The sequence below is a fragment of the Mustela lutreola genome, chromosome 8 (genome assembly GCF_030435805.1).
Source record: "Mustela lutreola isolate mMusLut2 chromosome 8, mMusLut2.pri, whole genome shotgun sequence".
NCBI classification, from domain to species: domain Eukaryota; kingdom Metazoa; phylum Chordata; class Mammalia; order Carnivora; family Mustelidae; genus Mustela; species Mustela lutreola.
Window position 1 is genome coordinate 97780451 of NC_081297.1, and position 13566 is coordinate 97794016.

Sequence of the window (13566 nt, forward strand, 5' to 3'; positions counted from 1 at the left end):
GCAATAGTTTCACTCAATCAGATGCAGTTACTTTCATTTTGAGAAAGACTGCTTAAAATTATTCTGTTTTTCTAAGGTAGAATAACTCTAGTTTGAAGCTGCTTCTAAAGAGACTAATAACATTTTTACATTTAATTTGCAAATTTGAAGAGAAGTTTTGGAAAAGATGACACAAAGCCCCCTGATACTTACCCAGACTGATCACAGGAATCAAGGAACCGATGAAAAAAAACAAGGTAAGGACATTTACATTTGTTAAGAATGAAAGTTATTGTTGGAAATTATGACATTATGTTAAAAGCCTTCCAAGGTATGGGACAGGTTTTGTTGTTTGCTTGTTTGTTTCATCAAACAGAAAAATCCTTTTTTTTTTTTTTTTTTCCAGCCTGCTTTTCTTTTATTTAACATTATGTCATGAAATCCTTTCATGTTGATGTATATCGGTCCTTACCATATTTCTTTTTTTTTTTTTAATAATTTTTTTATTTTTTAAATTAACATCTCCATAAAATGAAAATTGTGGCAATAAAATTCAGATTTGGAATTGGCTATTTTGTCTTATGAATGGAGATTATCTTAACTGATAGTGGAGGGGAGTTAATCACAGCTTAAAACTGTTCAAGATTTAATTTCATTTTTACTAAGTATTTAATAAAACAAATACTGGAGATGATGTTAAATTTGCTCCACATACTCATTCAAGGCCCAGAATGAAGACAAAGTATGAAAAATTTGGCCAATATTTCTAATGTCTTAAAAGGTTGTTTATGGACAGTGAGTGGAATCAAAATAAGCCAGAGTTTGGGGGTACTTAATAGCAGAAAGATTATCTCCCTATCTTCGTCTTATCTAAAGAATCATTAGTACTCTGATGTCTTAAAGATGTTTCTGTCAACCTCAAGAAGGATAAGAAAAGAAAATTCACTTTAAAATTAAAACTAGAAACTAGACGAGGCGCCTGGGCGGCTCAGTGGGTTAAATCCTCTGCCTTCAGCTCCAGTCATGCAGGGTTCTGGGATGGAGATCCGCATCAGGCTCTCTGCTCAGCCTGGAGCCTGCTTCCCTTCCTCTCTCTCTGCCTGCCTCTCTGCCTGTGGTCTCTGTCTGTCAAATAAATAAATAAAATCTTAACAAAAAAAAAAAACTAGAAAACAGCTTAGTAGCCTTAGACCTACCAACTAGCAAGTTCAGAATATGTAAGATCCAAATTCTAAATCAAGGAGAAAAATCTTTCAAAGTTATTTCAACAAGGGTCTTCTTAAACAAAATATAGTGAAGAAGAGAGGTTAAAATGCATTAAATACAATGATTGATTTCGGGACTGTGGTGAATTCTAGACACTTGCCATTTAATTCTTTTCAATATATTAGCGCATGCAACAGTTAAAGGTTTTTGTTACTACAGTTCATATTAGAATGCATAGATACTTATTCCTCATTTTTTGACAATTTAATAATTCTGTTAAGGTTAGATCAAAAGGTTTTGGGACAATGGGATCAAATATTAGATAATAACATGAAAATATCAGAACCAAAGTTTTAAGAATGTTTTCTAGCCACTCATAAAATCAATGTTAATTTATACACTAAAGATTGATCAACAATATGAATTTATGTATTTTATGTATAAATAAATGATATATATTACATAAATGTAGTCTTTAATTTACTAGGTAATATTATGTATATGTAAATATTATATGTTGCATATATAGATATATAATTTGAACTTATAAACACCATTGCAATAGTTAATTTAGTGCATGATAAAATTTATTTTTTAATATTTTATTTATTTTTTAATATTTTATTTTATATTCTTTTTTCATATTCGTAATTTGTGATTTTTCCCCATAGCTGTCAGGTAGGGAAAAGTGTATTTTATTTAGTTTTAAATTCATTAGTCACCTTGGGTTTTTTCTCTTATCTCTCCTTGGAGATGATTGTCAATTTTAGTATATGTGCTGCGGAATCGAGCACGGAGATCAGAGCCAGAAACGGAGAGAAATTACTTGAGTCAGCTTTTCTACGGGGAAAGTAATTGGAATCCTTAGCTGTCTAGATTATCACAGGGATGAATTTAGAACCATTTTAGTTACATTATTAATTAAATAGACTTTTATTGAGCTACCCAGGGATGTTATCTGTTTTTACATTCCTTTGTTGAACACATTATGAGGGTTGAGCAACTTCTTTGAAATTCATCTCTCACTACTAAATTCACAGTGGGAAAACAACAGGTTCTGTTCTTTTTTGGTTTTTGGATAATTTTGCAGTGTACAAGTGTTGACCATTGAGTATAGGGGTAGAGAGAAGAAACTTATAAAGTGGAAGCTATTTATATTGAATGTAGAAAAGTAGATTTTAGGTTTAGATTAGATTTAGATTTTAGGTTTAGATTTAGATTAGAGAATGAACATGTCGCATGCTTAAATGTGTACCTGCATATGAGAAATGCAGCAAATGTCCAATTCATTAGTGTCCTGTATCACACTAAATGTCACTCCAAGTCTGCATCTCACTGAGCTGACAGGACACTTAATCTTTGCTGTTTGGTGATATTGTGGGGGAGGGGGTTCTTCAGGGTTGTACGACATTTCCTAGCTTTATTGTGCCATCGAAACATTGAGAGAGTCTTAGTCATCTCTTTTCTCTGATTATTTGTGAAAACATACATCCCAACATCAGTTAGCCTTTTGGGTCTAGTCCCACTGTTTCTGTGCTACAGTTATAACAGCCCCACTGTTTCCTTCACCCCATCAATGGTAGATGAATCTTTTTGAGTCTGGTGTTGTATACGTACAGGATCTAGCATTCTCAACTGCACTATGGAATTAAATGATCTAATACCTTGTCCACTTTGCTATGGAAAGGACTCTCTGTTTCTGTAATGCAAATGAGCATTTCTCACATTGTCAGGAGGTAGGCGTCTTTCTTCTTGTTGATTTTGAAGGCATTTCCTCTTTTTAAAACACCTCCACGATTCTTAGAATCATCCTTCTTTTTTTTTTTTTTTTTTTTTAAAGAAGGGTCATTGATTCTAAGCAGTTTTGGGTTTTCTTTCAACAATCATCCTGGAGGAAAGAATTACAAAGAGGCTCACTACCTACTTAAAATAATAAATAGAAATATTACATTTAAAATTCCACTTAATGAAACAAGATGGGATTGGGAGGGAGACAAACCATAAGTGACTCTTAATCTCACAAAACAAACTGAGGGTTGCCGGGGGGAGGGGGTTGGGGAGAAGGGGGTGGGATTATGGACATTGGGGAGGGTATGTGATTTGGTGAGTGCTGTGAAGTGTGTAAACCTGGTGATTCACAGACCTGGGGATAAAAATATATGTATATAAAAAATATATGTTTATAAAAAATAAAAAATAAAAAAAAAATAAAAATAAAAAAAAAAAAAAATAAATAAATAAATAAATAAAATTCCACTTAATATTGCAGTAAATGATCTTCATGTTCCCTCCCCCACACACACAATAATTTAAAAATGGAAAGATGGGATAGCTATAATACAAGAAAAAACAATAGCATAAGCTTTCTTTTATTTAATTACTATTATATGCCAGAACTTCTGAAAACATAGCACACATATATTCTCTAATTTAAAAAAAAAAAAAAAGAGAGATAGGGGAGGGGGCCTGGGGATTCAGCCCTTTAAGTGTCTGACATCCTCCCGTACTGATCTCAAGGTCCTGGGATGAACCTTGAGTCAGGCTCCGTGTTGAGCAATGAGTCTACCTGAGGTTCTCTCCCTGTCCCTTTTGTCACTTGCATGCTCCCTCTCTCTCAAAATAATTAAATTAAAAAAATATAAAAGAGAGAGAGAATGTTATTTAGTGGATGAAGAGATTAACAGGGTCAAAAGAGGTAAGAAAATAGTTATACACTATAAAATTTCTATCAAGATTTTGACCTGTAATATTTGTAACAATAACGTTCTTTTGTTCACACTGCCAATTCACAGACAAATAGAATGTCATAATGACACATTGACTTAAATGCTTGATGCTATAGAAAAAGGAGGAATGTGCTTGTTTTCTTGATACCTGATATTTGAAGAAAACTAGTAGGGAATTAGAGAAATTAATATGGTGACACTTGAAAAGTGATTAAAACCACACTAGAGGGGCGCCTTGGTGGCTCAGTGGATTAAAGCCTCTGCCTTCGGCTCAGGTCATGATCCCAGCGTCCTGGCCCTGCATCCGGCTCTCTGCTCAGCAGGAAGCCTGCTTCCCTTCCTCTCTCTCTGCCTGCCTCTCTGCCTACTTGAGATCTCTGTCTGTCAAATAAATAAATAAAATCTTTAAAACAACAACATCAACACTAGAAAGAGCATGAACTGAAGCTTGGAACCAAGGCATAAACAAAATCAAAAGGCTGAAAAGACAGGTGTATGTTTTGTTTCTCCTCTTTTTGACTTTTGCTGCGTTGGAGGAAGTGTCATTTCTCTTACATGGGAATACCCCTTCCTTTTGTACTTCAGACCACATCCCCCATAGCCAGTGCAAGAATTCTTCTTAATTTTTCTCTCCCTCTTTTGCCTGTATTGGCAGTCTATACCTTCCATATTAAGTCACCTCCAAATGAAGAAAAGAAACATTATGTGTTTAATGTTTAAAAAAGAACCTCGTGATAACCACTCCTCTCATTTTAACTACCTCTTTGCTTGCTTCAATACATACAGCACAAGTTTCTCTGAAATGCTGATTTTAGTTCCTTATTCCAACAGTGTACCCTTATTCTGTGTGACTGAAGGCACTCTATCAAGGATACCAGTGCCCTCCAAGTGCTCCACTTGATTTTTATATCTCCAGCCCTACCACCCTTGTTTATGAGATCCCCATAATTAGATATAATTAGAGTTATAGCTCCCTAAATGACCTCTTTACTCACTAGTCACAAGGAACTTTTAAAAGCATAAATTTGGCAGTGCCAAACACCCACCTAAAACAATTCAGTGGCTTCCCATTATACTTTGAAGAAAGTCAAGTTCTTTCCCAAAGTTTAATGTTTAGCATCATTTTGTTCCTAACTAGTCAGTATTCCCTGCTACTTTTGACCAAATCAAACTCCTACTTCGCCATGTTCTTTTCCATTCTTTCCTGATTTAAGGCACTTGAACTTTCTCTTCTCTTTGCTTAAAATTCTTTCTCTGGTTTATTTCACATAAATGGCCACTGGTCATATTTTAGGTTTGGTTTTAATGTCAGTTCCACAGAATTCCACCTCCTGCCCACCATCTTTTCTGGTTATTTGTCTTTATCAATCACCCAGCTTATCGCCTTCCAACTCTTGTTGTAATCTGTAATTTTTAATTTTTTTTTCAAGTGACTGTGTCTTCTTCACCAAATATAAATACCAGGAGAGCTTTTGTTTATTATTATATTTATGGAAACTAGCACATAGTAGGTGATTAGTAAATATTTGTCAAAGAATGAACAAATAAACATGATGCTGGCTCACAAGTGAAGCACTGTAGTTCATGTTTATTATGTAGCTTTGAAATCCCAGATGGTTAGAAGAAACGTACAACTAATGACAGGACTTTTCAGAAATTTGGCAGAAATACGCAGGTTAGACATGACTTCTAATTATATTTATAACATAACTGAAATAACCGTCTGGTGGCTCAAAAACAATGCTAGTTTTCTCTAGCTGCATTCCCTCTCCCTCTTTATGGTACTTTTAAACAATTATTATGAATTTTTATAAGTACGAATGTTTTCATATGTTGTGCATGATAGTGTAGATTGCTACCATACTTTTGGAAGAATATCTATTCGATATATGCCGATTTATTTATTTTTGAGATTTTTGTCTTGAGAAGATAATTAGACAAATATGCAAGACATTTAAACTATAATTCTAATTATGGTTAACTCAAAAGGGTGGGACAGCCTAAATACCCATTAGAAGAGGACTTTTTTTAAATCCATCATTCAAATTCTTATGTCAAATTATTCTTCTACATGATGTGTAAATTTACCTGTTTCTCTGAATGAACAACCACCTCCAAATTTTAGTGGCTATTGCTTATGGTTCTAAGGTTTAGGGATAAATACAGATTCAGTAGGAATGGCTTATGTCTCTTCTGTTACGTGGGGCTCAAAAACAGTGAAAGTAGGAATTACAAAGTCTCTTAAGGCTTGGGCTCTAAAGTTTCAGTGTCACATCTGCCCCAGTCTCCTGGCTAAAGCAAGGCATAAGGCAGTTCATATTCAAGTGTTGGGAATACAGTATATCTCTTGATGGGAGGAGGAACAGGATCATGTGTCAAAAGAGTGGTGGACACAGGGGGTGCCATGATTCACTGGGGGCCATTCTTAACCGTCAACCACATATGAGAAGAACAAATTGTTAACTGAAAACATTAGAATAGAAAATAGTGGGTACTTAATGAATGTACTAATATAAAATCATGTGTATTTGTAGGCAAGGTTATATGTGTGAAAAAAGGATTAGAGAGATATATGGATGGAAGGATGTAAACCCAAGTGATAATGCTGGTAATGTTGAAGTAGTAGAAATTTAGATGTCTTTTAAATTTAATATCTTCTGTACATCCACAAAGGAAAAATGTTTGTTCAACAAAAGGAGAGCTCTTCACCAGGAAAAAGATAGGAATGATAAATGCCCTCAATAAGTTTACTGTCTATCTTAAAGTATCATAAAATTTTACAGTAAGGATGTTTATAATCACATAAAATGACAAAGTTGTTTTATTTTAAAAAAAACTTATGTCTATTTTTTCTCCAAATGGGCACTAATTTTTCTGTTCTGCTGACTTTGTAGACGACGAAATACCAGGCCAGGAAAAAAAGAAAGTAGTGTCTTGTTCAAGTTCCTTTGATCATTTGCAGCAAAAATTTCAATTCCAAATCTTCGGATTGATTATTTATGAACTTTCAAATATGTTATGCTACCTATCCTTTAAAATAAAGTTTTCATTAGTTAAAAAATAGATGATCTTAGAACGATTCAAGGAGTGTTAAGATATGCTGATATTGTACCATAGAAGAAGGATATTGAAGGCCTGGGAGTGGCTCCAGATCTTAAGATATTCTACCCTAAAGAATTATACATATTTGATTCCTTGGACTTTGACAGTAAGGTCAATTGATAACATTAGATTGAATGTAAGGATAAACTGAGACATTTCCCAAAAAAAGCAAGTTTTTTTTTTCCATATAACAAACAGAAATGGTAGGTTTGTGTTATCTGATGAAATAGTGGAATAAATTGCTAAAAGGAGTTTGTTAGTTATGGTTATGAATGAAAATTTAATATTTCTTTTACCTGTTTCTAAAATTAATTTTTTTCAGGTCTTAAGAACAGCTATAAGAAGATTCTCATATGTATTTTGCTTGCAATATCTTTCACTGTCATTAATATTGTAATTACTGGAATAGGTGAGTAAATTACATTTTTTAATTCTTTACTTACTATTTTTTACTTTTCTATGGCCTCTATTGAATGATCTTTTCTTATTTTTCTCACTCTTTTCCCATTACCCATGATCTATTTAATGGGTGTCAATGAATGGATTATTATGAATTACATGACCTATATATGAATTTCATGACCTACATTGGGAGATGTAAAAATGATTAAGACAAAATCATTCACCTTGATAATGTCATGTTCCATCATCATTCCCATACCAATGGCAATCTCTATTTTGATTTCTGTTGAACAGTTTAGTTTTGCCCATTTAAAAATTTTTCCATAAATAAGATCATACTTATGATCTTAAATAAGATCTTACTTATTCTTTGCACCTTGTTGTTTTTGTTCCACACCATGTTTGTGTGATTCTTCCATGTCATAACAGGTAGCAAAATTTCATTGAGCCATTTTTGAAAGGGGTTGGAAAAATTTTTATGCAAAAAGCCAGATATTAAATAAATTTATCTTGGTTAGCCATACAATTTGTGTTTTAAGTACTCCATTCTGCATTTGTAGTGAAAAAGCAGCCACACATGATATGTAAGCAATTGTGCTTCCTGTGTTTCACTGTAGTTAAACATGAAAATTTGAATATTTTCATATGTCACAAAATGTTACTCCTTTTTTAATTGTTTTGAGTTTCTATTACTTATTATTTTATTGATGATTTTAAATTATAAAAACATTTTGCATTTTACTCTGATTTGGGCCTCAGGCTGTAGTTTACAGATCCTCGCTGTAGAATATCTCATGCTAAATATTACTATATTAATCATTCTACTCATGATGGACATTTGGATAGTGCCACATTTTTACTACTGCAAATTATGCTGTTTTGAACATCCTTATGCTTTTAGACTTTTAGTGAATAGTGGGTATCATTTGGGATACACTTACAAGAAAAATTATTAAACCACGCAGTATATAAATGTCAACTTTAGTAAATAATTCCATAGATTGAGGACAACCCAGCCCAAAATTTATGACATATTGATTGTTTAACATACTGGTCAACACTTTGTTGTCAGTTTTACCCATTTCTGCCATTCTGATGAGTGTGTTCTACTACCTTTTGGGGAATTTAATTGACGTTTTCTTGATGACCAACACTGTTAAGCTCCTTGTCGTATTGAACTTAGCTCACTTAGTCACAGTATTTTGTGATGAGTATATTCAAATACTTGCGTTAGCTCTTTGTTTCTTGTTAGATTCATAGGTATTCTTTAATATAATCAATAAAAATGTTTTGCATTTCTATTTTAAATATCTTCTGCTATTTAAATATAAGTATACTAAAAATCTTTCTGAAGTTTACATTTATTTTCTGTAATGTTTTTCAATGAAGGGAAGTTCTTAATTTTTAGATAGTTTGAATTTTTTAAATTTTTTTCTTTTTTTTTTAATAAAATTTTTTATTTTTTATAAACATATATTTTTATCCCCAGGGGTACAGGTCTGTGAATCACCAGGTTTACACACTTCACACCACTCACCACTCACCAAAGCACATACCCTCCCCAATGTCCATAGGCAGGCAGAGGCGGGGTGGGGTAAGCAGGATCCCTGCTGAGCAGAGAACCCGGTGTTGGGTTTGATCCCAGGACCCTGCGATCATGACCTGAGCCCAAAGCAGAGGCTTTAACCCACTGAGCCACCCAGGCACCCCTGTAAATAGTCTTTATCAAGTTGAGGAAGTGCCCCTTCTCTTACTAGATTATTGGGAGTTTGTGTCGCAAGTGTTAGATTTTTGTCAAATGCTTTCATTCATATGATCGTGAATCATGTCACTTTCCTTTTTTAGCCTGTTGATATGATATATGACATTAATTGATTTTCAAATGCTGAACCAGCTTTACAGATCTGAGATAAATTCCACTTTGTCAAGGCACATACCTCTTTTTATATATTGTTGGATTGAATTTGTTAATATTTTGTTGAGGATTTTTGTGTCTATGTTCATGAGATATATGTAAGAAAAGTTTCCTTTTCTTAACTTTGTATAGATTAGATAGACTCATTAGGGTAATGCTTGCCTCATAGATTCAGTTAGGAAGTATTCCATCTACTTCTATCCTCTGAAAAAGATTGTAGAGGACTGGTATAATTTCTTCCTTAAATGTTTGGTAGAATTCATCAGTGAATCCATCCGGGTCTGGTGAACAGAAGTTTTGAGATATTACTAGTTATTCATTCAATTTCTTTAATAGATATAGGCCTATGCATATTGTTTCTTCTCATTTGAGTTTTGCAAGATTGTATTATTCAAGGAATTGGTCCATTTCATTAGGTTAGCAAATATTGGGTCATTAAGTTATTCATAGTATTTCTTAACCTACTGAGCCACCCAGGTGCCCCTATTCATAGTATTTCTTTATTATATTTTGATTTCCATTGATCTGTAATGATGTCTTCTCTTTTATTTCTGATATTATTAATCTGCGTCCTTTCTCTCTCTCTCTTTTTAATTTTTTTGGTATAGTTAACCTGGGTAGAAGTTAGCTGATTTTATTTTTCCTCAAAGAAAAACTTTTAATTTTTTTTTAATTTTCTTTGTTAATTTCCTAATTTTATTTCATTGATTTTTGTTGTATTTCTTATTATTTCTTCTCCTCTGTTTACTTGGGTTTAGTTTTCTTTTATTAGTTTTTTTAAGATGAAAACTTAGATGATTGATTTTAGATCTTTTCCTTTTCTCTTTATTTTTTTAATTTTATTTAATCATTTGACAGAGGGAGAGAGAGATCACAAGTAGGCAGAGAGGCAGAGGGTGGGGCGGGGAAGCAGGGTCCCTGCTGGTCAGAGAGCCCGATGCGGGGCTCAATCCCAGGACCCTGAGAACATGACCTGAGTCCAAGGCAGAGGCTTAACCCACTGAGCCACCCGGGTGCCCCAGATCTTTTTCTTTTCTAAAGTATGTTTTCAATACCCTATATTTTCCTGTAAGCATTGCTGCATCCCACAAGTTTTGATAAGTTGTGTCCTTATTTTTCTTTAGTTCAAAACATTTTAAAATTTCTCTTGAGATTTCTTCTTTGTTCCATGTGCTATTTAGATCTGTGCTGTTTTATCGACATGGTTTGGGAAATCTTTCAGCCATCTTTCTGTTATTGACTTCTGATTTAATTGCAGTGTGATCTGAAAGCAGAAATTCCATTGTGATTAATGTGATTAACTCCATTGTGTGATCTGAAAGAAAGATTTCCTTTCTTCTAAATTTGTTAATGTGTGTTTTACGTTATTAATTTAAATAACTATCAGTCTTCATCTGGAAGTTTATGTAAACATTCAGATTATCAGCAAATATAAATGTTTTTATTTATTCTTTTGAAATCTTTATACCTTTCAGTGTATTGCCTTCTTTTACTGGTTTGAACTTCCAGTACAGGGTTGAAGAAAAATAGTTAGGGTTGCATCACTACCTCATTCTTAAATCCATGAGAAAGTTTTTAAATATTTCTCCATTAAGCATGGTACTTTTAGGGGCACTTGGCTGGCTCAGTCAGTTGAGCAGCCAACTCTTGGTTTCAGCTCAGGTCATGATCTTGAGTCGTGAGATTGAGCCCCACATCGGGGCTCCACACTCAGCAAGGAGTCTGCTTCTCTTTCTCCCTCCGCCTCTCCCCCTGTTTATGCTCTCTCTCTCTCTTTCTCTGTATCTCACTGTCTCAAATAAATAACTAAAATCTTTAAAAAAAAATAAAAGAAAAAGGTGTTAAACTACATCAAAATAAAAAGCATCTACACAGTGAAGAAAATAACAAAACTAAAAGGCAAACTATGGAATGAGACAAGATATTTTGCAAATGACATATTCCATTAAGAGTTAGTCTCCAAAATATATAAAGAACTTTCTGTATCTCTCTGTCTCAAATGAATAAATAAAATCTTAAAAAAAAAAAAAGAAAAAGGTGTTAAACTACATCAAAATAAAAAGCATCTGCACAGTGAGGTAAATAACAAAACTAAAAGGCAAACTATGGAATGAGACAAGATATTTTGCAAATGACATATTCCATTAAGAGTTAGTATCCAAAATACATAAAGAACTTATAAAACTAAACACCCAAAAGACAAATAATCCAATTTAAAAATGGGCAGAAGACATGAACAGACATTTCTCCAAAGAAGACATACATATAGCCAACACACACATAAATAGGTTCAGTATCACCTATTAAGGGAAGTGTAAATAAAAACTATAATGAGATATGCCCTCACACCTGTCAGAATGGCTAAAACCCACAACACAAGAAAAAACAGGTATTGGTGAGGATGTGGAGAGAAAGGAATATTCATGCATTTTTGCTGGAAATGCAAACAATGCAGCCACCCTGGAAAACAGTATGGAGGTTCCTTAAAAATTTAAAAATCAAAGTACCTTATGATTCAGCAGTCACACTCCTGGGTATTTACCCAAGGAATATGAAAACATTAATTCAAAGGGGTACATGCACCCTTATGTTTATAGCAGCGTTATTTATAATAACCAAGGTATGGAAGTCACCCACGAGTCCACCAGTAGATGACTGGGTAAAAGAGATGTGATGTATATTTACAGTGAAATATAATTTGGCATGACAAAGAATGAAATCTCACTGTTTGTAATGAGGTGGATGGAGCTAGAAAGTATAATGCTAAGTGAAATAAGTCAGACAGAGATAGACAAATACCATATGATTTCACTCACATGTGGAATTTAAGAAACAAAACAAGCAAAGGGGAAAAATGGTGAGACAAATCAGGAAACAAACGTAATTATAGAGAACAAACTGATGATTTTTTTTTTTAAAGATTTTATTTATTTGACAGAGAAACAGCAAGAGAGAGAATACAAGCAATGGGAGAGGGAGAAGCAGGCTTCCCCATGAGCAGGGAGCCCAATGTGCAGCTCAATCCCAGGACCCTGGGATCATGACCTGAGCCGAAGGCAGATGCTTAACAGAGTGAGCCACCCAGGCTCCTCACTAACAAACTGATCAGAGGGGAGGGAGGTGGGAGATGGGTTAAATAGGTGATGAGAATGAAGGAGGGTACTTGTGATAAGCACAGAGGGGTGTATGGAAGTGGTGAATCACAATATTTACACCTGAAACTAGTATAACAATGTATGATAACTAACTGGAATTAAATTAAAAAAAAAAAAAAGAAAGTAAGAAAGAAAGAAGAAGAAAAGAAAAAGGTGGGGCTCCTGGGTGGCTCAGTCATTAAGCGTCTGTTCAGGTCATGATCCCAGGGTTCTGGGTTTGAGCCCCTGACTCTGGCTGCCTGTTCAGTGGGAAGCCTGCTTATCCCTCTCCCACTCTCCTTGCTGTGTTCCCTCTCTTGCTCTGTCAAATAAATAAATAAAATCTTTTTTCAGAAAGAAAAAAAAGAAAAAGAAAAGGGTGTTAAGAGCTTTACCTTCTATAGGTACTTGGCATCAGATTTACTATAGGTGATAATTTGTTTTATGGTCATATACCATATATCACCAGCATCCCGTTTATGACTGGTGTTTGAATCAATGCCTTTAAAGTGAATCATGTGGACAATCAATACCATAGCTCATCCTTAAGGTTTTGCTCCTTTAGACCCACTTTTGGTACTCAGAACTGATTCATTCTGGGTGCCTTCAGGAAAACAGACACTGAAAATGTTACAAGCATAGGACTTTAATATGGTAATTAGGAATGACATGACTGTGGAAGGAGCTGAGGAGTGATGGTCTGAAAGCTGTGTAGCTGGAGGAGAAATAGTCACTAATGATTTTGGCTTAAAGCACTAATGAGTTTGGAGAACCTAAAGATTAAAGTCTAAAAAAGACCTCAAGCTGCCAAGTCTACCAAGAGCAAACTCATTAAAGGCCTGTGAATTCCCTATGCCCTAGGTCTCTAAGAATAAAATTTTCTGCTTTATTTCTACCTTCAAAATCTCATGTGGCTTCTTTTCAGTGGCTAACTCAGAGTCATACAATGATGGTGGTACCTAGCTGACAATAAGCAATCAAACACACATATTGTTAATTATATATTCTGTTTAATTCTTTTCATTGTTTCCTTAGAAACTAAAACATGCATTCTAGATTATAACAGCCTAACATAAATTAGTACTTTTTTACCCCCAGATAA

The 13566-nt window shown here is 34.1% G+C and overlaps 1 protein-coding gene across 2 annotated transcripts in view; it reads left to right on the plus strand.

The window, feature by feature from the left end:
* Positions 1 to 13566, plus strand: part of LOC131839068 (C-type lectin domain family 2 member B-like) — a 24768-nt gene continuing 11202 nt past the window's right edge. The window contains exons 1-2 of one of the 2 annotated variants that reach the window (XM_059186157.1): positions 1 to 236; positions 7336 to 7422. In XM_059186157.1, the coding sequence (XP_059042140.1) occupies positions 167 to 236; positions 7336 to 7422 (157 nt within the window). In that variant the 5' untranslated portion in view covers positions 1 to 166. The remainder of the gene's footprint in view (positions 237 to 7335; positions 7423 to 13566) is intronic. The other variant, XM_059186158.1, reaches the window with a different exon arrangement.